A 27,505-nucleotide genomic window follows, 5' to 3' on the forward strand; every position below is an offset into this window, starting at 1 on the left:
ATGAAACTAACATCTTACAACCACCTAATCTTCGATAAACCAAACAAGAACATACCTTGGGGGAAAGACTCCCTATTCAATAAATGGTGTTGGGAGAACTGGATGTCTACATGTAAAAGACTGAAACTGGACCCACACCTTTCCCCACTCACAAAAATTGATTCAAGATGGATAAAGGACTTAAATTTAAGGCATGAAACAATAAAAATCCTCCAAGAAAGCATAGGAAAAACACTGGAAGATATTGGTCTGGGGAAAGACTTCATGAAGGAGACTGCCATGGCAATTGCAACAACAACAAAAATAAACAAATGGGACTTCATTAAACTGAAAAGCTTCTGTACAGCTAAGGAGACAATAACCAAAGCAAAGAGACAACCTACACAATGGGAAAGGATATTTGCATATTTTCAATCAGACAAAAGCTTGATACCCAGGATCTATAGAGAACTCAAATTAATCCACATGAAAAAAGCCAACAATCCCATATATCAATGGGCAAGAGACATGAATAGAACCTTCTCTAAAGATGACAGACGAATGGCTAACAAACACATGAAAAAATGTTCATCATCTCTATATGTTAGAGAACCCTACTGAGAATGGCCCACATCACAAAATCGCAAAACTGCAGATGCTGGCGTGGATGTGGAGAGAAGGGAACACTTTTACACTGCTGGTGGGACTGCAAACTAGTACAACCTTTCTGGAAGGAAGTATGGAGAAACCTCAAAGCACTCAACCTAGACCTCCCATTCGATCCTGCAATCCCATTACTGGGCATCTACCCAGAAGGAAAAAAATCCTTTTATCATAAGGACACTTGTACTAGACTGTTTATTGCAGCTCAATTTACAATCGCCAAAATGTGGAAACAGCCTAAATGCCCACCAACCCAGGAATGGATTAACAAGCTGTGGTATATGTACACCATGGAATACTATTCAGCTATTAAAAAAAATGGAGACTTTACATCCTTCGTATTAACCTGGATGGAAGTGGAAGACATTATTCTTAGTAAAGCATCACAAGAATGGAGAAGCAGGAATCCTGTGTACTCAATTTTGATATGAGGACAATTAATGACAATTAAGGTTATGGGGGTGGGGAGCAGAAAGAAGGAAGGAGGGAGAGGGGTGGGGCCTTGGTGTGTGTCACACTTTATGGGGGCAAGACATGATTGCAAGAGGGACTTTACCTAACAATTGCAATCAGTGTAACCTGGCTTATTGTACCCTCAATGAATCCCCAACAATAAAATAAATAAATAAATAAATAAAACTTTCCACAAAAAAAAAAAAAAAAAAGAAAATGCTTGGGAAGTGCCATCAAGAAGCCCAGCTGTCACTTGGAAGAGGAAACAAAAGTGGTGTTTCTGGAACCTTTACACACACGCAAATCATGTAGGCCTTTCAGGTAGACACACAGGTTGTGACCCAAAGACTTATTACGCCGACCTGGGCAGAACTCCACTGGGCCCTGCTCTGTTGTAATGTGTGGACGGATGAGGTTAGCACCACGCAGTTATCCCAGGATCAACCTTATTTGGCAATTCATAAAAGTAAAGATGTAGGCTGGGCGTGGTGGCTCCTATCTGTAATCCCAGCACTCTGGGAGGCCAAGGCAGGTGGATTTGGATTGCCTGAGCTCAGGACTTCAAGACCGGCCTGAGCAAGAGCGAGACCCTGTCTCTACTGAAAATCAGACAAAATAGCTGGGCATTGTGGTGCAAACACCTGTAGTCCCAGCTATGGGGGAGGCTGAGGCAGGAGAATCGCCTGAGCCCAAGAGTCTGAAGTGGCTGTGAGCTGTGATGACGCCATAGCACTCTACACAGGGACACAGAATGAAACTGTGTCTCAAAATACATAAATAAAAAAGTAAAGACGTACCTTCCAGGGAGAGTTCCTTTCCTCAGAAATTCTTGAAGATCTCTAAGTCTTTCTCTGGCACAGGAGGGGCAGCGTCCCACTCATTCTCGGGGTAAGTTTCGAAGTTGGATGTGTCGCCATCACTGGATATCTTGGGCACGATGGGAGGCTGCAGGGGCCGGCAGACACACAGAGCCCAGCTTAGAAAAGACACCTGGCTGGCTGCGGGTACATCACTCTCCTTCTGCCTCCTTCTGTGAGCATGGCAATGATTTGCAAAAGCCAACAGCTGTCTGCTCTTCATTTGTACACACAGAGAGCTTGGAATTATAACACACTGTGACCGGGATGGCCAGAACCCAGGGCTTGTGTCTCTTACGGTCTAGAACAGTGATTCTCAACCTTCCTAATGCCGCAACCCTTTAATACATAGTCCAAAGGGGTCGCGACCCACAGGTTGAGAACCGCTGTTCTAGAATGAGAACTATCCAGACTGCAAATTTCCCAGGCCTTGCTACATCTGGGAGATTCTGACGCAGCTGATTAAGTGACCAGGCTTTGGAAAATTCTAGTAAAATGGAGAGTGTTGCAGACCAATTGCAACACTTCTGGTCTGAAGCAGTAAGAAAAGGAAACCAAGATTTGGACAAGGGTCAGAATTTTTTTTCCCCACCAAGGGGCAATAGTTAAGCATTTTCATTGGTACAGGTGACAAGACTTCTGTTGCAGTCACTCCACTCTGACACTGAGCCATCAGGGTGGCTGCTGATAACACGTGGGTCGTCATGAAAGTTTTAAGATACACACACACAAGTTGGGAAGTGCCAATGGGAAGCAAATAATATTCCACTCACTTGTCCTTTGCCACTGCCTTGATGGGCACTTGGCTATCACTCCACTCTGCCGGGTGTGGTGGCTCACACCTGTAATCCCAGCACTACGACAGGCTGAGGCAGGTGGATCACCTGAGCTCAGGAATCTGAGACCAGTCTGAGCAACAAGAAGACCCCCATCTCTACTAAAAATAGAAAAACTAGCTGGATGTGGCAGTGGGCTCCTGTAGTCCCAGCTAGTCAGGAAGCTGAGGCAGGAGGATTGCTTGAGCTCAGAAGTTTGAGGTTGCTGTGAGCTGGGCGATGCCATGGCCCTGTAACCCGGGCAACAGAATGCGACTTGATCCCCAAAAACAAACTAAAAAGAATAGTACGTATTTCTCTAGGTCCTGAATAAATGCAGAGGAAATAAAAATACATCTTCCCACATGGAGTTCTTTTTTTTTTTTTTATTGTTGGGGATTCACTGAGGATACAATAAGCCAGGTTACACTGGATTGCAATTGTTAGGTAAAGTCCTTCTTGCAATCATGTCTTGCCCCCATAAAGTGTGACACACACCAAGGCGCCACCCCACTCCCTCCAACTCTGGAAGGACATATAGAAAAATCTAATAAGAGGCAATTACCTGCAGGTGGCTTGGAGGGAGTGAGAGGGAGACTTGGCAGTGTATACCTTTTAATATTGACTTGGTTTCCAACCAACGTGAATATCTAGCCTTATGTTCAAATAGCTCTTATGAGAAAAATGGCATTTAATCTGATAAAACATTGAAAAATTAAAACTGTGCACCAAATGAAACCTGGCATCTAGGGTGTGATCACAGGGGCTCTGTTTGGTCTGGAGTCAGGCTTAGAAATCAGCAATTTTTTTTACAGTTTTTGGCCAGGGCTGGGTTTGAACCCACCACCTCCCGTATATAGGGCTTTGAACCCACCACCTCCCGTATATGGGGCTGGCACCCTACTCCTTGAGCTACAGGTGTCACCCAGTAATCAGCATTTTTAAGGGTTTCCCTCCTTGAATCTAAAGCGCAAAGTTGAGGACACTCCCTTGTAACATTTCTACCAAAGACACAGGTAGTTCAGGGCTATTCCCAACAGTCAAGGAACTTGTGGCCAAGGAGAAGTGAGTGGAATATTATTTGGGCATGAAAAAAGATAACAATCGTCTCTTCTGCAGGAACATTGGTGGAACTGGAGGTCATTATATTAAGGGAAAGACACCAGGGCACAGAAAGACAAGTATCACATGTCCTCATTCTGATGTGAGAGCTAAAAAAAAAAAAAAATGTGTTTAGCAGAGGTTGAGAGAGGAACGATAGTTTCCAGATGGTGGGAGAGGACAGAGGCTGGGGAGCAATGGAAACATACTGTCAGAGAGAAGAAATGCGTCCTGGTGTATGACAGGACAGTCAGAGAGCCACGGTTAACAACAATAGACTGCCTATTTCAAGAGAGCTAGGGGAGAAGATTTCAAATGTTCCTGATGCAAAGACAGGTATCCTTAATACCTAACTGGATCACGACACATTTTATGTGTTTTATATCACGCACATATCAAGATACCACCTGGTATTCTTCTTAGCAAAGTATCTCAAGAATGGAAGAAAAAGTATCCAACGTACTCAGCCCTACTATGAAACTAATTTATAGCTTACATATGAAAGCTATAACCCAGTTATGACCTAAGAATATGGGGAAAGGGGAAAGGGAGGGGAGAGGGAGGGTGATTGGTGGGATTACACCTGCGGTGCATCTTACAAGGGTACATGTGAAACTTAGTAAATGTGGAATGTAAATGTCTTAACACAATAACTAAGAAAATGCCAGGAAGGCTATGTTAACCAGTGTGATGAAAATATATCAAATGGTCTATAAAACCAGTGTATGGTGCCCCATGATCGCATTAATGTACACAGCTATGATTTAATAAAAGAAAGAAAAAAAAAGGAAGAAAGAAAGAAAGAAAAAAAAAAGATACCACATGGTAATATCACACGGTGATATCTCGTCCGTAAATATGCACAAATGTTATGTACCAATTTATAAAGGCAAGTTAAAAAAAAAAAATGTGCGGGTTGACCCCAAATGTCAGAAGGTTGACTCTGAGACACTCATTGAAGAGGGAACTTGGTTGAAAAAGAACCAGGGGATGACTGTACAGTACAAACTCATCTGTCGTTGCACCTTGAGTTTTCTCTGTGGGACGGCATCCCAGTCCACGCAGCGGAACCAACGGTGTCGCTTCACATCATTAGCGCCGTTCTACAAAAGAAACAGACAGGTGTCACCAGCAGGTGGGATGTGGACAGGCCAGACAAGAACCACAGCACAGGGAATCTCTACATTATTCCATATGGAACCAAACAACCACACACACACAAAGGCTGTATTTTGAGTAATTGTTCTTGGGTAGGAGCTACTTGGGAACTCTATGAATGAAGTCTGTTTTGTTTTTTGTTTTTTTCTTTAACTTGCTTTCCTTGGTGGAGAAAACTGCCCAGTTAGAAAGCTGACGTGTAGACTGCTCTGGCCCAAGGGCTGAAAGATAAACATGATTCAACCTTTCTTTTTTTATTTATTTATTATTTTTTGTAGAGACAGAGTCTCACTTTATGGCCCTCGGTAGAGTGCCATGGCCTCACACAGCTCACAGCAACCTCCAACTCCTGGGCTTAAGGCGATTCTCTTGCCTCAGCCTCCCGAGTAGCTGGGACTACAGGCGCCCGCCACAACGCCCGGCTATTTTTTGGTTGCAGTTTGGCCGGGGCCGGGTTTGAACCTGCCACCCTCGGTAGATGGGGCCGGCGCCTTGCCGACTGAGCCATAGGCGCCGCCCTATGATTCAGCCTTTCAGCATAAAATTGGATGCACGGTAATTTCTGAGCTTGTCTTGACCATTTTATTCAGGATTTTATAAACGTTCGAAATGAGAGATTCCCACGGAAGGATGTAACTTGTGCAGGGTGACCCGGCAAAAGTAAATACGGGACTGGGTATGAAAGTAAGAAGTATCCAGCCTGGACATGTGTAGGGACGGTCTACTGCAAGCAGCAGGGGGGCACCTGGGAGCAAGTGGTCAGGTGTGGACCACACCCTTTCTTCCTTTTTATTACAGGTATCATAACTTTCTTATCTAAGGCACGAATCAATAAAAATCCTTGAATAAAGTGTGGGGAAACAACGGAAGGTATCAGCCTGGGGAAAGACTTTATGAAGAAGACTCCAGTGGAAACTGCAACAACAAAAATAAACAAATGGGACTTACACTGAAAAGCTTCCGTACAGCTAAGGAGACAACAACCAAAGCAAATAGACAACCGTCAGAATGGGAAGATATTTGCATATTATGAATCGGACAAAAGCTTGATAACTAGAATCTACAGAGAACTCAAATTAAGCAACAAAAAATGAGCCAGCAATCCCTTATATCACTGGGCAAGTGAGATGAATAGAACCTTCTCTAAAGAAAACAGACGAATGGCCAAGAAACATACGAAAAAATGCTCATTGTCCCTAATCATCAGAGAAATGCAAATCAAAACCACCCTGACATATCACCTAACCCCAGTGAGAATGGCCCACATCACAAAGTCTCAGAGCTGCAGATGCTGGTGTGGGTGTGGAGAAAAGGGAACACTTTTACACTGCTGGTGGGACTGCAAATTAATACAACCCTTTGGAAGGAAGTATGGAGAATCCTCAAAGAACTCAAACTAGACCTCCCACCATTTGATCCTGCAATCCCATTACTGGGCATCTACCCAGAAGAAAAAAAATCATTTTACCATAAGGACATTTGCACTAGACTTTTTTTTTTTTTTTTTTTGCACGAGACTTTTTATCACAGCTCATTTTACAATCACCAAAATGTGGCAACAGCCTCAATGCCCACCAACCCAGGAATGGATTAACAAGCTGTGGTATATGTATACCATGGAATATTATTCAGCTGCTAAAAAAGATGGAGACTTTACATCCTTCGTATTAACCTGGATGGAAGTGGAAGACATTATTCTTAGTAAAGCATCACAAGAATGGAGAAGCATGAATCCTATGTACTCAATTTTGATATGAAGGACAAATGATGTTAGCGCAAGGTGTGGGGAAATGGGGGAGGAGAGAGAAAGAAGGAGGGAATGGGAGTTCACGGGTGTGACACACCTCTTGGGGACGGGACTCTATAATTTAGAGGGACTTTACCTAACAAATGCAAGCAGTGTAACCTGGATCTGTGGACCCTCAATGAATCCCAACAACAACAACAACAAAATCTTTCTTATCGGCTAAACACGAGACAGTGGGAGAAGCAGATGTGCATTTTATGAAATCAGACCCAGTGGGTATGAATTTGGCATTGCACTTTCAGCATAAATATCACTGCCTATTTTTATAAGAGTTTAAATTTCTTATCCTCAAAGAAGAAGACTGCCCATGATCCTATCTCGAAAAAGGGTGAAGTGAATTTTTTTGTCCTTTCCTCCCCCAGTCCTGTTGTTTAGAAAGTTTTCTCTTTTCTTCTTGGAAAACATTATTTTCCATCTATACCTAAGTCAAACATCAAATAGTCGCTGCTCTTTGCTGTCAGTTAAGCTGTGAATGAAAACAAGACTTGACTTTTAACCTCAATTAGATAAAATTCTAGGTACTAAGAGATTATGTGTGTTTACACAGTTACACACGTATATGTATGTACACACAGAGATATACCTCATATACTTAATACATACAGTACGTGAACAGTAGTAAAATTCTAGCCTGGATCCTATGTGTGTGTATGTACATACATATTTAAGTCATATATACAATGTAAAAAAGTGTGTATATAAAACAAATATGGAGGGTGACAGAAAATGTATACAGATTTTAAGAAAGCAAAACGTGGTATGAAAATCATAGTGGTCAAATCATATTTGACTTCCGCAATTACAAAAGATACAAGATATAAAATAACAAAATGTTATCAGTATATATGGAACATTAGAATTCTAATACAGTTTTTCCTTTCTTAAAATGTGTATGAATTTTGTGACACACACCAAGGCCCCAGCCCCCTCCCTCCGTCCCTCTTTCTGCTTTTCCTCCCCCCCCCCATAACCTTGTCATTAATTGTCCTCATATCAAAATTGAGTACATAGGATTCATGCTTCTCCATTCAAGACATGATTGCAAGAGGGACTTTGCCTAACAATTGCAATCAGTGTAACCTGGCTTATTGTACCCTCGATGAATCCCCAACAATACAAAAAAAAAAGTGTATGAATTTTATTGGCACCTTGTGAATAGACTTTGTAGACATACTTTTTACACTGTTTTCTTTTTTTGTGTGTGCTTTTTGGCCAGGGCTGGGTTTGAACCCGCCACCTCTAGCATATGGGACCAGCGCCCTACTCCTTGAGCCACAGGTGCCGCCCTACACTGTTGATATGAAGTGTGTGTATATACTTACGTATTCAAACTAGAATTTAATGTACTGCACATACATATGGTATATAAACTGTGCGTGGGTGTATACAGTCGTCCATCGTGTAAGAACTCTTCAGCCAACAAGCTACATAGCCAATGATGCAGCCAACAAGCTGCATAGCCAATTCTAGAGATGAGAATGAAAAATTTTTAGCACCTGGTCATCTGTCAGCAAACACCCTACTTGCTTAGCCTGTAGTCTTAGCAGGTGCCTCTAGTCCCAGCTACTGGGAAGGCTGAGGCAGGAGGATCACTTGAGCCCCGGAGTTTCCCTGAGTGTTGGTATAAACAAGCCTCATGCACTTCCAGTCCTATAAACGGGCTCTGTATTTACTATACTATAGTTTTTATTATTATTTCTGAGTGTCTTCCTTCCACTTATTGAAACAACAACAGAAAAGCCAGGCTTGTGCTCGCCCCTGAAGACCACCCCGTGGGACCAGACAGAGTCTCAAGTAGTCACCCTCGGTAGAGTGCCATGGCATCACAGCTCACAGCCTCAAACTCTTGGGCTTAAGCGATTCTCTTGCCCAGCTTCCCAAATAGCTGGACTACAGGCGCTCGCCACAATGCCTGGCCATTTTTTTTGTTGTTGTTGTTGTAGTTGTCATTGTTGTTTGGCAGGCCCAGGCTAGATTCGAACCCACCAGCTCTGGTGCATGTGGCTGGCGCCCCAGCCACTTGAGCTACAGGTGCCGAGCCTGTGATAAGTATTATTAAAAGCTGCCACTATAGCCAAATTCTCCAGCAATGATCCAGTCTTCTGAACTTGACAATTCTTCCAATTTATTGTACCCTGTATTTACGTATGCGCCCACAAGATTCCACTATTTGTACAAATTATTTCAGACACAGTTATGAACAAAATTGAGAACAAAGTGATGCTTACAGACTCAGGTCAGGTCACAGGAGTCTCTAGTTTTTGTTTGCAAAGTGACAGGCATCATTCACACAAAACAAACATCTTGTTTGAACACTATAGCCATTTGTTGTTTGCGATCGAAAGGTTAAAAGCCAAAAATTAAAACTTTAAAAACAGAAAAAGCTGATGGAATAAGGATGTGAAGAAAGAAAATATTTTGTGTTATGCTGGACAGTGTTTTTGTTTTAGGCTATGTGGTATTTAAAAAAAAAAGTTAAAAGTTTTTAAAACATTAAGACATGTATGAAGAAGAAAGTTGTAAGTCAAGTTCATTGATTGCTGAAGAAGGAAGCATTTCTTTCTGAATTTAGGGTACAGTTCACAGGATGGAGTCTGCAGCGGTGGACAGGAAGGTTCTAGACTTCACTCATCCCTCACTCTGTGACTCACCCACTCCTAGTCCTACAAGCTCCACTCACCACAAATGTCCTGCCAAGAGTCCCATTTCTTACCTTTCATATCCTATTTTTACTGCATTTTTTCCGTTTAGATATGTTTGTATAACTAACTTTTATTGAGACTCTGTCTCCAAAAAAAAAAAAAAAAAAAAGATGCAATGTGTAAATGTGTATTCATATATACAGGCTAGGCATCAAGTTTGTGTGCATTTTAAAATAGTGTGCAATTTTAAATTGCACATGAACTTTATAGGCACCCTGTATAGGTATACGGACACATATACATACTTACCATTGTCTTGCAACTGCCTATGGTATTCAGTATATTAACATGCCCTGCAAATCCAGAGCAGCCTAGGTTTAGAGTAGCTGCACCACCCCGGTTTGTGAAGGACCCGCTAGCAGCTTTGCAGAAGGACAAAAATCACCTAACAACAACTTCTCAGAATGCAACCTGAGCCCAGTCATTCAGCAATGCATGACAACGTGTAGGTATAATACCTTGTTTCCCCAAAAGCAAGACCTACTTAAAGGAAAGAAAAGACGTCCCCTGAAAATAAGACCTAGCGCATCTTTGGGAGCACACCTTAAAATAAGACACTGTCTTATTTTCAGGGAAACAGGGTATATAAAGTATATAAACACACACACACCCCCCTCAGTATTTGGAAGGTAAAGTATTTACACAAATAAAGTACTAAAATGGATGTGTACACACATAACCACTCATGCTGTGTGGTTAAAACACACAGGACATGTCACTCCAGATGACGAAGAGGACCAACAGCAAGTTACCACCATGACAGGGGCAGAGAGGGAGGTGATGAACCCGTCCCAGCTGCATGAAAGTTCATGGGGAAGAGCAGGATTCCCATAGGGTATATGAAGTCAATAAAAATGCAATGTGTGTGCTTCTACACACATCACACACCTCATGTATGTCGTTTATAAAGTCTATAATAATAACGTGTGTATGTATTTACACATATCACACACTTCATCTACGTGGTATATAAAGTCTATAAAAATGCAATATGTAGGCTCAGCGCCTGTAACACAGTGGTTACGGCACCAGCCACACACACCAAGGCTGGTGAACGGTGGGTTCGAACCCAGACTGGGCCAGCTAAACAACAATGACAACTGCAACAAAAAATAGCCAGGCATGGTGGTGGGTGCCTGTAGTCCCAGCTACTTGGGAAGCTGAGGCAAGAGAATTGCTTGAGCCCAAGAGTTTGAGCTTGTTGAGAGCTGTGGCCCTTGGCAGTCTACCAAGGCGACATAGTGAGACTCTTGTCTCAAAAAAAAAGGGCAATGTGTAAATGTGTATTCACCTAGACAGCGAGCCATAAAGTTTGTGTGTGATTTAAAATAGTGTGCAATTTCGGATTGCACATGAACTTTATAGGCACCCTGTATAGGTATACAGAAACATATATTATTATACACATTTTTATATATTCCATGCATGTGTGTGTATAAGGCCAACTAATAAGAAAGAAATTCAAAAGAAGCCTCACACTGGAAATTTTCCAACAGTGGAGGACAGAACCGTGTCCACGGAGGATGAAGGCTTTAAATAGAATGGCAATGCGTCCGGGAGAAAAAGTCTTGTCAGTCCAAATGAAAAATAGCAAGGTGCTTGGGCGGCACCTGTGGCTCAGTGAGCAGGGCGCTGGCCCCATATACCGAGGGTGGTAGGTTCAAACCCAGCCCCAGACAAACTGCAACAAAAAAATAGCCGGGTGTTGTGGTGGGCGCCTGTAGTCCCAGCTACTCGGGAGGCTGAGGCAGGAGAATCGCCTAAGCCCAGGAATTGGAGGTTGCTGTGAGCTGTGTGATGCCACGGCACTCTATCAAGGGCAATAAAGTGAAACTCTGTCTCTACAAAAAAAAAAAAAAGAAAAATAGCAAGGTGCCACCATGACAGCAACAGGGAAGGAGGTGATGAACCGGTCCCAGCTGCATGAGGGTTCACGGTGAAGAGCAGGATTCCTAAGGGCCTGGAGGTCTGAGCAAAGACAGACGGGCCACTTTTGACAGTGATGGGAGGAGATAGATGAAGAAAGTCAGTGACAGGGGTGGCTGAGAACAGGAAGCTTTGATGACCACCCAAGAAGACTAGGGAATGTCCTGATGGAGGATGGGGACACAGTTGAGAAGAGAGAGAACGTGTCATCCATAGGATGTCTGCCACTCCTGCTGGACACAGCAACATCCTCCCATTTTAATTAGGCAGTTCCTTCCTGAGAAAATGAAAAAATACAACTACCGCAGACCCGGCAGTCTCATTGTGGGCATTTGCGCATAGGAAATCAAAGCAGTATTTCAAACATACGGCTGCACCCCACGTTCATGGCCACTCTTATTCACGGGAGCCAAAATGTGCAATCAACCCAAGGGCCCATCCAGGGAAGAACAGACAGAGAGAATCTAGTAGGTGTGCAGGACAGAACACCCTATATTCAGCCATGAAGAAGGAATTCCCACCATTTCCAGTGACTACAGGTGAGTGACATAAGCCAGGCACAGAGAGACACACACCTCATGGTCTCCCTGTTCTGCGGGAGTGAAGAAAGGTGAATTCACAGAGACAGAGATCAGAACAGTGTTTATGGGGCTGTGACTGCAAAGATGTTTGTTGAAAGCCACACAATTTCAGCCAGAGAGTAGAAGTAAGATCAAGAAATCTGACGTAGGCTGAGCGTGGTGGCTCACACCGGTGATCCCAGCACTCTGGGAGGCTGAGGCAGGTGGATCCCTTGAACTCAGGAGTTTGAGACCAGCCTGAGCAACAACGAGACCCTGTCTCTACTAAAAACAGAAAAACTAGCCAGGCATAGTGGCAGGTACCACTTATTCAGGAGGCTGAGGCAGGAGGATCACTTGAACCCAAGAATTTGAGGTTGCTATAAGATAGAATGACACCAGGGCCCTCTACCCAAGGTGGCAAAGTGAAACTCTCTCTCTCTCTCTCAAAAAAACCCAAAAACCTATTGTACATCATGGTGATTATAGTTAATGATAGTTAATGATGATTTATTCTCAAAAACCCCTACAAGTAAATTTTCCGTCTTCTCACCACAAATAATAATCGTGTGAGCAGATCGCTGTTAATTAGCTCAACTGAGCCATTTGGCAAAAGGTGTGTATTTCAAAACATCTGCTGTAGTCGGTAAATATGCATAATTTTTGTTAATTGGAAGAAATAATATAAATTAGGTGGTTCCTCTCCACATCAGGAGACCCGGCCATACTTTGAGACCTAGCTCGGATGTTTGTGAGTTCTTCCCAATTTCCTTACATCAGGGGGGCTTGTTCCGACCCCTTCTGTGTACCCACTGAGGTCTCTAGGCTACTTCCAGGGGATTCTACACGCCAATGTTTGTGTCTCCTGGAATCCTTGGCAGGGCACCCTGCCCATCACAGGACAGCGGCAACATTCTAACAGGGTGTGTCCCTCTCATGAAAAGCTGTGGAAAATGCGAATTCAGACAGTGAAAACCAACGGACAGGCCAAAGGGGTCTGCCCACGTCTACTAATATTATAAAGGACAGAGGGATGACTACCCTTATGGTTTAAATGACGTCCCCCCCCCCCCAAAAAAAAGATATGAGAACGCTCCAACCTCCAGGAAATGTGAACAAGACGTGAACACTTCAGTTCCTTAATTATGTTTCCCTGCACAGGAAAAGCGTGTGGAAATCACACTCGTTGTGCAACTTCCAAAATAATCGTTACTTCGCGTGAACGGGTGTGCACCTGTGTTCCCAAGAGTCAAAAAGTGGAAACCATCCAAAGTTGGAAACAGCCTACGTGTCCATCAAAGGATGAATAGAGGGAAATGGGGCCTCTCCGTAAAACGGAATAGTCATTGGCCATGAAAGGGAATGAAGTGACCACGCAATGAACCCAAAAAACGTGACCTAAAATGTCATGTTTGGTACAATTATAGGGAATTGTATAGGGAAACATATGGGGGAAAAACAATAGGGGAAAACATATAGGGGGGAAAAAAAAGTTGATTAATGATTGATTAGGGTGCAAGGTGACGGAAGAATTAGCAGAGTGAAGGATTTCTTCTATAAGGTGATGAAAATATTCTCAAATTAATCCCAGTGCTGACCGCAATACCCCATGTGGACTACTGGAAGCTGCCGAACTGTACATTTTTTTTTTTTTTTTTTGCAGTTTTTGGCCGGGGCTGGGTTTGAAACCACCACCTCTGGCACATGGAGCTGGCGCCCTACTCCTTTGAGCCACAGGCACCGCCATTTTTTCTTTTTTTTTAATTTTTTTGTTTTTCAAACTATACATTTGAAAGGGTTAAATTGCAGGGCATGTGAATTGTCTCTCAAGGAATCTGCCGAAAGAACAAACAAAATAATGAGTCATCATTTATAAACTGCTGTTGTACCACCAACGGGTAAGAAAATGAGATGGTCTCATGTGCCCAAAAGCCACGTTTACAAGGTAGGAAGGAATTATGTATGAACGCTTTGGATTATATCAATAAATAGCCATGCTGGTGTCAAACCTCAGATCTTTTTTTTCTTTTTTGCAGTTTTTGGCCGGGGCAGGGTTTGAACCCACCACCTCCGGCATATGGGGCGGGCTCCCTACTTCTTTGAACCACAGGTGCTGCCCTCAAACCTCAGATCTCGCATCAGACTCCGGTTAACAGCCCTGGAAGCAAATACTGACCTTCATGTTTCCCAGACGCTTTGTCCTGTCCACAACCAGCAGTTTCTTAATGAGGTCTCTGTTTAGGAGAGAGAGAGAGAGAAAAAGCATTTGAACATCTTTTTTTTTTTTTTTTTTTTTTGGTAGAGACAGAGTCTTAATTTATGGCCCTCGGTAGAGTGCCGTGGCCTCACACAGCTCGCGGCAACCTCCAACTCCTGGGCTTAAGCGATTCTCTTGCCTCAGCCTCCCGAGTAGCTGGGACTACAGGCGCCCGCCACAACGCCCGGCTATTTTTTGGTTGCAGTTTGGCCGGGGCCGGGTTTGAACCCACCACCCTTGGTATATGGGGCCGGCGCCTTACCGACTGAGCCACAGGCGCCGCCCGCATTTGAACATCTTAATATCATTCGGGGCACCCGGAGCATAGTCAGAGACAGAGACAAAAATCCACCTGCAACAATCCCTGCGTTTGCACCGTAGCTCAATTTCTGGTTTGGCAAAACGTTTTCTCTTCTTGGGCTTGTATCTTACTGTTGCCATTTCTGAAATAATTTATGCGACACTGGGTTGCCTCTGCACTTGTCCACAGCTAAGGGAAGAGGGCTAATTCATTCTCTGTAAAGAAAACGCTTATTTTCCAGACAGGCACAGTGCCTGTAACCCCAGCACTCTGGGAGGCCAAGGCAGGTGGAATGCTCGAGCTCAGGAGTTCAAGACCAGCTGAGTAAGAGCGAGATCCCATCTCTACTAAAAGTAGAAAAATTAGCACATGTTCTGGCAGGTGCCCGTAGTCTCCGCTACTTGGGAGGCTGAGGCAAGAGGATTGCTTAGGCCCAGGAATTTGAGGTTGCTGTGAGCTAGGATACCATAGCACTCTACCCAGGGTGACAGAGTGAAACTGTGCCCCAGAACAAACAAAAAGCAACAACAACAACAACAAAAAGCACCTTTTTTCCTGTCTTTTTTTATGGCTGAGTATTATTCCATGGTATTAAGCTATGAGAAAAGAAGGAGATTTTAGGTCTTTTGTAGGTACCTGGATGGAGTTGAAACACATTCTTCTCAGCAAAAAATCACAAGAACGGAAAAGCAAGGATCCAATGTGCTCAATACTAATAGGAAACCAGTACATGAACAAATGTACACCCACATGACAGGAAAATGCAATTATGTGCAAGTCAGAGAGGGGCGAGGAGGGAGAGGGGCGAGGGAGGAGGGAGGTGAATTGGTGAACTCTCACCTAATGGGCACAATGTTGGGGTACACAGCACACTCCCCGGGTGAAGGGCTCAACTACAGCCTGAACTTTACCTAACAAAGCAGACAGTGTAACCTAATCTTTTATGCCCTCATGTTAGTCTGAAAAGAAAGAAAGAAAGAAAGAAAACCCAGCTTCGATGAGGATAGCATGAGAAATTTATGGGCCTGCCGGGGAGGATCCTGACACTTCACATAAATACACCTGCCAGGGCTCGGTGCCCGTAGCACAGTGGTTACAGTGCCAGCCACATACACCGAGGGTGGCGGGTTCCAGCCCATCCTGGGCCCGCTAAACAACAATGATAACTGCAACAACAACAAAAATAACTGGGCATTCTTCTGGGCGCCTGTAGTCCCAGCTACTTGGGAGGCTGAGGCAAGAGAATCGCTTAAGCCGAAGAGTTTGAGGTTGCTGTGAGCTATGACGCCATAGCACTCTACCCAGGGCAAAATAGTGAGACTCTGTCCCAAAAAATAAATAAATAAAATAAAACATGTCTCCCCCTTTCCATGGAAAAGATTACTGCCTGACACCTGAGACACCGTCACGGAATAATAATGCGAGATGGTGTCCCACTGAGCGAATACCCCGGCGGCAAACCTGGACGTTTTAAAAATAAACAGACAACGGGGAGAGACAGTTCACTTACTTGGCGCTGAAATCCAGATGCCTGGGGAAATCGATTTTGCCTGCAAGGATTTTCTGATAGATGCCGAATGGGTTGTCATCAAAAAATGGAGGGAAGCTGTCAGGAAAATAAACATCTATTTTAAGTGGATAACAAGCTTGGAAGACGTTCCTTCCTTTCGTAACAATAGCTTTTTCTGCTTCCCGTGCACGGAAAGTAATTCATGTCAAATGTCATCTTTCTTCGCATGCTGAAATCATTGCTATCTGAAGACAGGACATGTAGACAGTTCTAAGACGGGATGAATGGTGCCCTGTGGCCAGGGGAGGGCAGAGTCCTCCTTGGAGATGGAGTGAAGACCATTTGGAGAGGGTGCCTGCTGACCAGCTGAACAAGTAACTCTCATTACACGTTTCAGAATTTAAATATCCTATCTTCTCACAAATTCTCAATATACTCATGAACCTGAGGTTGATTTTTGTCACCAAGCAATACTGAGAAAGAATTATTCCTAGAAATATTTTTTTTTTTTTTTTTTGCAGTTTTTGGCCAGGGCTGGGTTTGAACCTGCCACCTCCAGCATATGGGGCCGGCGCCTTACTCCTCTGAGCCACAGGTGCCGCCCCTAGAAAGAATATTTTTGCTCTAGTAATTAGCAAAATATTAAACTCTATTTAAGGTTGCATGAGAACCCACGGCTGCTTATATACATAGAAAGCTTAGTAATTAAAGTACCAGAATGTTATCATTAAAAAAACATTAGGACAGCACCCGTAGCTCAGTGGGTAGGGCGCAGGCCACATACACTGAGGCTGGCAGGTTCGAACCTGCCCTGGGCCAGTTAAAAACAACAATGACAACTGCAACAACAACAAAAAAATATAGCCGGGTGTTGTGGTGGGCGCCTGTAGTCCCAGCTACTTGGGAGGCTGAGGCAAGAGAATTGCTTAAGCCCAAGAGTTTGAGGTTGCTGTGAGCTGTGACACCACGGCACTCTACCCAGGGGGACGTAGTGAGACTCCTGTCTCAAAAAAAAAAAAAAAAAAAAAAAAAAACATTATATTACATTTTAGGGCACTGCACCTCCCCGATGTAGAGGAATTAGGTTTTATTGCATCCTTGTGACTTATAGCCCATGTTATCTGAATCTCTGTGGTTGGTGAGGTCATAGTCAAGTCAAGGTTCCTTTCTAGCTTGGACTTTTAAACAACAGAGATGTGGTCCAAGGGTTGGCAAACTGTGGCCCACAGTTTGCTTTTACCAATAAAGTTTTATCAGTACACAGCCACCCTGCCATTCATTTACTCACATCATGTTTGCTTGATTTGTATTGTCTTGGGTACTAAATTTTTTTTTTTGAGACAATGTCCCACTATGTCGTCCTTGGTAGAGTGCCATGACATCACAGCTCACAGCAACCTCCAACTCTTGGGCTGAAGCGATTCTCTTGCCTCAGCCTCCCAAGTAGCTGGGACTACAGGCGCCTGCCACAGCACCCAGGTAAGTCTTGGGTACTTTTTGACTTACAGCAGCAGAATTGCTAGTTGAAACTGAGATCTCTTCGTCTACAAACATGAACAGTTTTACTCTTTGACTATTTGCAAAAAAAAAAAAAAAAAAAGTTTGGTGACCTCTGGACTAGCAGAAGGTAGAACTATATGAAAACATGGTCCTTGAAAATAACAGCAAGTATTTAAAAGGAAGACTTTGAGGCTGGTCACGGTGGCTCGCGCCTGCAATCCCAGCACTCTGGGAGCCAAGGTGTGTCGATTGCTTGAGCTTGGGAGTTCACTACCAGCTTGAACAAGAGTGAGTGCCCATCTTTACTAAAAATAGAAAAATTAGCTAGGCATAGTGGTGCACGCCTATAGTCCCAAGCTACTCAGGAGGCTGAGGCAGGTGGATCACTTCAGCCCAGGAGTTTGAGGTGGCTGTGAGCTGTGACACCATGGCACTCTAGCCTGGGTGAGAGAGCGAGACTGTGTCTCAAAAAGAACCAGAAAGGAAAAACCACCCAGACTAGGCTCCAAAGTAAACGTGATTCATCCACCATGTGGGGACATCCATCCAGTCCTTGTAAATCATGAAGGCCTTGGACGTTAACAGTCCTTGAGTCTTTCTTGGTCACCTGCCAGCTGCTTTCTCAGACAGTAGTTGGGGCGCAATCATATTCCTTTCTCTCTGTTTTTGGGAGGCAGCCCTGTCTCAATACACTCAGTCGTGAGATTTCATCGAGGAGACGGAAAAATTCCGCAGTGGAACATTCAACTCTGGGAGAGACCGTGTCATACACAGCTAAGAACGTTTACAGAGGGTATTACACACAGCGCTCTTGGAAGGACAATATCGTGGGAAAGGTATTTAATAAGCGGGGGAAGAAATAGCAATAATAAAAGAGCTCTAGCTGATCTTCCTGGAGGGAAAAAAGCACAGGCGGTGAGCCTCGGAGGGAACTTGCTTGGGAAATCTTGCAACTTCTGTCTCTACCGCGCAGGTCAGTGTTAGAAAGCGTGAAAGGACATGAACGCTCATGACATAGAACTTGGCCCTTTAAAAAACTTGAAGTTGTCTCTGCTGACAGCTATACTTGGAAAGAAAATGTGCTAATCTGTGTGAAGGTAGCCTTAAGATTTTCATCTTAAATATTCACACCGGCATGTTCTATCACCACCTTCTAAGGAGGAAGATTCTCACATAGGCATCGCACCCATCTCCAATTTCCAGTACAACGCACCACACAGGTGCTGGGAGCTGCCTCTGATTTGCAGAAACATCCCAGCTCAGATAAAAGTGCCGTCTCCAACCATCCACAGGTGACCTGCCCAGGTTGGGCTGGTGTTGAAAAGGCAGGTGTTTTTGGAGAATTAAGAGGAAGAAAAGGGTCTCTGGAAGAGAAAGGCAGGTGGACAACGGGCTGTCCCTGTCACTTCACGCCACTCCCGATGCTTCCTCAAAGATTCCTGCCCTGACGCTTTTGTATTACAAGATAAAATCGATGCTCCTCAGACAAAACTGGACGGCTGAGGTTGGAGCGGGAATGAGGAACTCAAGAGAGGGGAAGAGTAAACAGAAAAAGAAGAAGAGCAGAGGGCACAGTAAGAAAAACAGGGCAGTTTGTGTTCATCACGACAGCCGCGATCCCAGAGTGGGAGCCCAGGGAAGCCTGCGGTTCCCCCAAGTTTTATTTTGGAGATTGGTGTCATCCTTTTCTGACAGCAACACTGAACACCAATGATTGTTCTTTATGTACCTTACCCCAAACAGAGAGGGGGCAGAAAAGTCTAGGAGGTTTTAAGTTGGACGTGAAACAGATTTGACAAAAAAATATATATATATACACAGTACGACCTCCATTGCTGATCATTTCCCTACACTGATCACCTCCTGAAGTTGACCTAATTTTTATTTTTATTTTTTGGAGACAGAGAATCATTATGTCGCCCTAGATAGAGTGCCGTGGCGTCACAGCTCACAGCAATCTCCAACTCTTGGGCTTAAGTCATTCTCTTGCCTCAGCGTCCCAAGTAGCTGGGACTACAGGTGCCTGCCACAATGCCCGGCTATATTTTTTTGTTGCAGTTGTCATTGTTGTTTAGCTGGCCCAGGCCGGGTTCGAATCCACCAGCCTCGGTACATGTGGCCAGTGCCATAACCACTGTGCCACAGGTGCCGAGCCAGTTGACTAATTTTTATGGACCAGATATGCACCACATGTACATATCAGTATAGCAGGTCTGGTTTCTTATGTTGACTACCTCCATATGTTGACCAGTTTGTGACAGTCCCTGGGGGGTCACTTACCAAGGTTCTAGTGGATATTAAAAATAAAGTCAATGTTTCCCATTAAGTATTTTTAATCCAGGGAATGCAGATACACACCTATTTTTTTTCCCCTTTAAAAAATGCTGTTTGTGGGATCAAATGAAAGATCTACTTCTAGCTCTTTGAGGATTCTCCCTACTTCTTTCCATAGAGGCTGTCTTAGTTTGCAGTCCCCCCAGCAGTGTAAAAGTGTTCCCTTCTCTCCACATTCACACCAGCACCTGCAGCTTTGAGACTCTTGTGATGTGGGCCGTTCTCACCAGGGTTAAGGTGCTATCTCAGGGTAGTTTTAGTTTGCATTTCTCTGATGATCAGGGACGATGAGCTTTTTTTTCATGTTTGTTAGCCATTTATCTGTCTTCTTCAGAGAAAGTTCTGTTCCAGTCTCTTGCCCAGTGATAGACGGGACTGTTTGGTGTTTTCTTGTTGATTACTTTGAATTCTCTGTAGATTTTGGTTATTAGACCTCTGTCAGATTCCTAGCATGCAAATACCTTCTTCAATTCTGAAGACAGTCTGTTTGCTTTCCTTGTTGTGTGCCCTTAGCCGTATAAAAGCTTTTTTTTAGCTTGATCATGTCCCATTTATTTATTTTTGGTGTTACTGCAATCCCATTACTATCTACCCAGAAGAAAAAAAAAAATCACTTTATCACAAGGCCATTTGCACCAGATTGTTTATCTCAGCTCAATTCACAATTGCCAAGATGCGGAAACAGCCCAAGTGCCCGTCAACTCACAAATGGATAAATAAACTGTGGTATACGTATACCATGGAATACTATTCAGCCGTAAAGAAAGATGGCAACTTTAGTTTTGCTTTTACCTTCCTGTGTTTGGAAAACATTCTGCTAACGAAAGTATCACAAGAATGGAAAAGCAAAGCATCCAGTGTACTCACTACTAATACAAAACCAATAAATAAACATTTTACATGCCCACACAACAGAAAAACACAATTAAATTCAAGTGGTAGACCCAGGAGGAGACAAGGGGAGAGATTGGTGTGTTCTTTCCTAACGAGCACAAGGTTGGGTATACAGCACACGCCCACGCACCCTGGGTGGAGGGCTTAACTACAACTTGTTCTTTACCTAACAAATGCAAGCAGTGTAACCTAACCATTTGCAGCCTCGTAGTAATCTGAAAAATAATTTCTGTTTGAGTTCATCTTTCATGAGTGTTCTTTTACTTCACGTGAATATATGTCATCTATTTATTTATACGATATTTATTTCTTAATCTCCATTTTAATTTCGAATGCAGTCGGTGTAAAAGCCACAAAAAGAGAAGCTTTTGGGGTTGTTAATTTTTTGGAATATGAAGGGAGTCCCGAGACCAAAATGTCTGAAGGCCAGCTCTTCACGGGCAAGTGACCACAGGGGTATCTGGACAGAATTTCACCTTATTCAGAAGAGAGTCTGTAGGTTCAGGTGAACCCTAAGTCAGGGGTAGACGTGAACAAAGAAAAGGACGGGAGAGATTGCAGCAGACTGTGGGGCAACTGGGGAACTGTGCAGGTGATTGTGTCCCAGACCAATCCATCCAGCACAGATGGAACCTAAACGTTTCTCTTTCACTGAAAAATCAAATCCTGGTAGTGATATAATCCCCTGCCCTCCACACACAGCATGTTTTGCCAGACAGACGGCTTTCCTTGGACCTCCAAAGAGACTGAGATGATAAATTAAAGCTGGAAACACATACAGACAAGACACACTAGTCAGGCTGGGTGGGTGGCGGGTAGCAATAAAGAAAATGGAAATCAGAGCAGGTGTGCTCCTTCCCACCTGCAATCTTAGCACTCTAGGAGGCCTAGGCAAAGGACTGCTTGAGGCCAGGAGTTGGAGGCCAGCCTGAGCAATGGAGCAAGACTCCTTAACAAAAATTTAAAAATTAGTTGGGGATGGTGGTGCACCTGTCATCCCAGCTACTCGGGAGGTTGAGGCAAGTAGATTTCCTTGAGCTCAGGAGTTTGAGACCAGCCTGAGCAAGAGCAAGACCCTGTCTCTAAAGAATAGCTGGGCATTGTAGCAGATGCCTGTAGTCCCAGCTACGCAGGAGGCTGAGGTAGGAGGATCACTGGAGCCTAGGAGTTTGAGGTTGCTGGGAGCTGTGATGACAGAGTTAGACCCTATCTCTAAAAAGGAAAAAAAAAAGGCGGGGGGGGAATCTATAAGTAAGCGGGAGAGAAACAGGCCAGGAAAATAACAGAAGGATGAGAGACAATTCCAAGTCACTTGTTTCAAGGAGGCAAGAAGAAAAGTTGAGTAACACAGTGGTTACGGTGCCAGCCACATACACCGAGGGTGGCAGGTTCCAATCCAGCCTGAGCCTGCTAAACAACAAAGATCAGTGCAACAAAAAATAGCCGGGCATTGTGGCAGGTGCCTGTAGACCCAGCTACTTGGGAGGCTGAAGCAAGAGAATGGCTTAAGCCAAAAAGTTTGAGGTGGCTGTGAGCCGTGACGCCACGGCACTCTACCCAGGGCGACATAGTGAGACAATGTCTCAAATAAAAATGAACAAATGCTGAGGATCAGAGGTCTGACAGGCAATGAACACACACCGTCAAGAGGGTTTCAGATCTGCCAAACACCATTAACACGACAGATGGTATGTGACAGAGGTGACCTGGGGGACACAGGGTTCTGGGATCAGCTTACAGATGAGGCCCAGGCAAAGAAAGAGAAACTGATGCTGGAGGAGCCTGGGGCAGCCCAGAGGCAGGGGACAGGTAATGCTTGGTGGCAGATCTGAGAGGTGGTGCTGGCACGGTGTGAGGCACAGAGGGGCCATGTCCAGATGCAGGGGGACCACAGCCATATATTCTGAGAGGCACGTCTATGAGGAGCTCACTCCAGCTCTGATCTAGTCACTGGAAAAGCCACAAGTGGGTTGCATGGGACCAAGCAGGCTGCACAGGAGGACAGACACACCTGGGTGTTCGGGTAGGGACGGGGCACCTCCAGCTGCACCTCCATCTAAGTCTGCAGGGAGGGGGCAGCAGTGGGGAAGCTCTGGGTGCAGCTGAGCGGAGGGTGAACTAGCAAATGTTGGTAGAGGGTCTGGGGTTCTGCCAGGTTCTGAATATAGGAATGGGTGCATTCATGGCTCTCAAATGACCCACCCAAAAAGGCAGAAAATGGAAATAGGCTGACTGCAAACGCACAGCTCCCTGCCTCATGTGGAACACTGATCTGCATTAAGAGAGAACTTTAATTATTCATTATACTGAATAATTACAATCCATTTAATTATATAATGATGATGATATAATGAATAATTGTAATTCATTTAATTACTCTAATAATGAAGGCTGATGGTAGATGATAATTATATTTCCTCTTTGACAGCATTCAAGTATTCTAATATAGTCTACTATTCTGCTATATTATGTTAGTAATAATTCTGATAATTCAGATAATTCTAATACAATAATTTTAATCTGGCCTAACATTCCAGTCTTATTTTATTCTGTTCTCAGTGATTTTTCTATTATAGTCTATCAGTATTATGTCCTAATAGTATGTAGCATTCTGACACTACTGTATAGTATTACATTCTGTCCTAATACTGAGACATAACTTGGGGTACATAAATCTTAACTCTATTTAAAACCATCAGATGCTGGAATTCTCCGATCCTGAGGCAATGCTGCCCTCTGGTGGTGAATGGTATCATGGCAGGAAAAGGTGCTGCAGACCTTTTGATCCACCTGAACTTGAGGCCCGGGGGCGCATAATGAGCACAGGTGGTTTACATGATTCATTAAAGACATCCAAGTCAGTGGTTCTCAGCCTTCCTAATGCCGCAAGCTATTTTCATTGTTAAAAGGGGGTCGCTACCCACAGGTTGAGAACTGCTGATCTAAGTAAAGAGGAACACAAAATTAAAAAAACCGAAAGTTAGGGGACGGCACCTGTGGCTCAAAGGAGTAGGGCGCCGGCCCCATATGCTGGAGGTCGTGGGTTCAAACCCAGCCCCAGCCAGAAACTGCAAAAAAAAAAAAAAAAAGACCAACAGATGAGTACATAATAGAAAGATGGGCAGACAGATGGACAGAGATGGCAAATGGTTGGATGGACAGGTACATGTGTCAATGACAGATTGGTAACGTGTGAATTCTCGAGAGGGTGACAGACAGGAAGATGAAGAGGGATGCATGGATAGAGTTGATAGATAAGGGAACTGATTTATGGAGAGATAAGACAAATGAATAGATGGAAAGATGAACAGAGTTGATAGATAAATGAAAACAGATCAATGGAGAGAGAAGATGAATAAGCTAAACCAACTGATAGATGGATGGATGGATAGAATTGGTAGATAATTGAACAGACCGATGCACAGATGGTTGAGAACAAGACTGGGATCCGCTGAACACGCCTTTCCACCCTGACCACGTCTCTCTTCCTCCCCAACTTTGCTTCCCACTGACAGTAGAAACCTCAATCACAGATGTCCTACCACCAGGAGCTACCTCAGAGGACAGGCTGACAGCTGCCTCTGAGCCTCACAGGCAAACAGAAGAGAGAAGCAGAAATAAAGAGTGGGGGCGGGAGGAGCTCAGCTGCGAACCCCGGGCCAGAGACCAGTGCACTCCTCAGGGCTGCATCTCAGAGATAAGAGTCTTTTGTGCAAAGCTGCTGCTCATGCTGCAATCTTTCCTTTGCACACCTGTGGGCGGTAGACAGGCAGACTCCTCAGTGGGGCCAACCGGCCTCAATCCTCAGGAATCCTCAGGTGTGTGGGGCAGGGAGCGTTCACAGAGGCAGAGCCCGGGGGGCTCACCAGGGAAGATGAACAGCACCCTGAGGCAGCCGAAAGGAGTGTCGACAGGTGGGGCAGGGAAGGGCTGGCTAAATCCTTTGAATCCCTGATCTGCACTTAGATGAAGGAACGTGGCTCACGTTCCCTGCAGGAATAGAACTGGTTTTCCCCTCCCCCTTTCTAAAAGGCACCATCTGTCCTTTGTTAACAACCCCCCAACTTTTTACCCAGCCTGTCTCTCTCTCTCTCTCTCTCTTCAATCTTCCTGGGGACTTGAGATTCTTTTAACCTAGGGGTTCTCAACCTGTGGGTCGCGACCCCTTTGTAACAAGGAAAATACGTCCTGCCTGTCAGATATTTACATTACGATTCATAACGGCAGCAAAATTACAGTTATGAAGTAGTAACGAAAATAATTTTATGGTTGGGGGTCACCACAACATGCAGAACTGTATTAAAGGGTCGTGGCATTAGGAAGGTTGAGAACCACTGTCTGTTTTGGCATTTTTGCATTTTACCTGTGTACTTTTGTTACTTCCGAAGAGGCCAGAGAATCGCTTCATTGTCACGAGATAATGTACATCTCTCTCCAGGGATTCATAGACACTGGGTGGTTTTTTCCTTGTCTGTTTGTTTGTTTTTTGGCTAGTCAAGTGAAGCAGTGGGACAGACAGTGTGTTTAAAACCGGCCTCCATTATTTTTCCTCTGCCTCGTTTTTTCCCAGCCGGCTCTCAAACCCCAACACACACCTAGCGGTCTCCTTCATACAGGTGACTACTCCATAAATTCCCGACCTGTTAACGCACTTTCAAAACAACAATGGGATAAAGATAACTCCCACGTCCAAGACAATTTCTGAGTGCGAGACGCTGGCTTTGCATGCCTGGGAAAGTCACATTGGAGCTGGCTGGGTCAGGTGCACGCAGGGACCAGAACACTGAATTGGGAATGACATCCTTACAAGCAAGGCACCTCTCTCTTGTCATCTGGATGCCAGAAGGACGAATGCCAGACCTCCCTGGAATCTCCAATCCCACCAGGCTGTCAGTGCCAGCTTTCAGGGAGGAAGGTCATCTCCCCTGCCTCACCTGCTGGGCGATCACACACTTCTAAACCTGAACCGTACCGACCAATTCATCCGTGCACGATCTGTGCCTTCCTGAGGGTCACAGGTTACTCCAAAAAGCACCCACGCAAAGGATTAATATTCTCTCTAAGGAAAACAGGGATACGAAGATACAAAAATCTCACCAGGTCTTTCACAAGTTTGACTCTCGCTCAAATGAGCCTACTTGCCAATCTGGGTCTTCAAATGCATCAGAGGGCTTGATATTGGCAATCACAAAACAGAAGCATCGTGAGGATGGGGAGATGGAAGTGGAGTGTCCCCCCTTCCCCCTGACCCCTGCCACATTCTACTTACCCCGAGAGCATCTCAAATATCAGGATGCCAAGGGCCCACCAGTCCACCGCCCGTCCGTGGCCCTTACTCTGGATGACCTCGGGTGCCAGGTACTCGGGGGTTCCGCAGAGGGTCCACGTCCTGCAAGGGCAACAGAGACAAGGCTCAGGTCACGGTCTCGGCTGATGAATCACCCTCAGAAGTTTTGACTGTGATACCTTAGTTGATCAAAATGGAAACTATGGCCTCTTCCCCTCACCCTGTGCATATGTGGGTCACTACAAACATCTTAAGAAAGGCTGTGCTGTGATTTATTTTACCTCCAAGAAACTCAGTTGACGGCGTCCTTTCTTTCTCTTTTTTTTTTGAGACACAATCTCGCTCTTTCACCCTGGGTAGAGAGAGCCACGGTGTCACAGCTCACAGCAGCCTCAAACTCTTGGGCTCAAGTGATCCTCCTGCCTCAGCCTCCTGACTGGCTGGCACTACAGCCACCTGCCACCACACTCATTGTTCTATTTTTAGTAGAGATGGGGGTCTCACTCTTGCTCAGGCTGGTCTCTTAACTCCGGCGATCAAGAGATCCGCCCGCCTCAGCCTCCCAGAGTGCTGGGATCACAGGCGTGAGCCATTGCGTCCCGCCCACAGCGTCCTTTCTGATTCACTGGCGTGAGTTTCCACCTGCTGGACCTAGCAACTGTTGCTACAACGGCTTTATTTATTTCCGTCTGTGTGGCTGGAGTTTTACATTTCCTGATTTTTGTTTACCTCAAAACTTTTGTAAGGACCCCTATAACTTTACTGTGTCACGATAATAATACCGTCCTTCCTCATTCTTGTCCTTAGAAACATTTTCAAAGCAGCTTAGAATCTAAGCAGCAGTCTTATTTTAACATTGCTACTGTTTGTTACTAATGCTACTTAGAAGCAAAACAAAACAAAATAGACTACCTTAGAATGCAACATGGTATCAGAACCAAGAACCCATTCCTTCACCCCACATTTCAAGGGAACCCACACATTTGCTGAGTTTTCTTTTATTATAATTGGTAATTTTGGTGGTGTTGCTGTTATTGTTACCATGGGTACTCAAAAACAAACAAAAAAAAATTTTTTTTGACACTCCCTGTCTTAATACAAAACAGCACTTCTCAAAAAGAACAACTCAGGCATTGCTCATGAATGCCCCCATCTGGCACAGACCCACAGCCTACCTCTACATGTGTTTAAAAAACTCCATCCTGCAGGCTGAGGCTCACAGGTGCCGCTAATTTTCTTTCTACCTGCCCTTCTAAAGCTCGGAAATGTTTTGAAAGTTCCTTTGCACAGCAGCCTGTGGGTGTGCTGTGATTTTAAGCTCATCACGGGCTTCTGGAAATTGTTGGTACAGGGACATCGGGACATATGGGGTTTCAATGGGGACCAGCTGCTTTAGAAAGA

The 27,505-nt window shown here is 44.6% G+C and overlaps 1 protein-coding gene across 2 annotated transcripts in view; it reads right to left on the minus strand.

The window, feature by feature from the left end:
- The window catches only part of PRKX (protein kinase cAMP-dependent X-linked catalytic subunit), a 109,393-nt gene that overhangs the window by 22,114 nt on the left and 59,774 nt on the right, over positions 1 to 27,505 (minus strand). For both annotated transcript variants that reach the window (XM_053580132.1, XM_053580131.1), the window contains exons 4-8: positions 26,087 to 26,206; positions 16,090 to 16,185; positions 14,198 to 14,255; positions 4,894 to 4,971; positions 1,893 to 2,040 (exon numbers count right to left, since the gene is read on the minus strand). In XM_053580132.1, coding sequence (XP_053436107.1) covers positions 1,915 to 2,040; positions 4,894 to 4,971; positions 14,198 to 14,255; positions 16,090 to 16,185; positions 26,087 to 26,206 — 478 coding nt within the window. In that variant the 3' untranslated portion in view covers positions 1,893 to 1,914. The remainder of the gene's footprint in view (positions 1 to 1,892; positions 2,041 to 4,893; positions 4,972 to 14,197; positions 14,256 to 16,089; positions 16,186 to 26,086; positions 26,207 to 27,505) is intronic.

This window comes from Nycticebus coucang, chromosome X, assembly GCF_027406575.1.
Source record: "Nycticebus coucang isolate mNycCou1 chromosome X, mNycCou1.pri, whole genome shotgun sequence".
NCBI classification, from domain to species: Eukaryota; Metazoa; Chordata; class Mammalia; order Primates; family Lorisidae; genus Nycticebus; species Nycticebus coucang.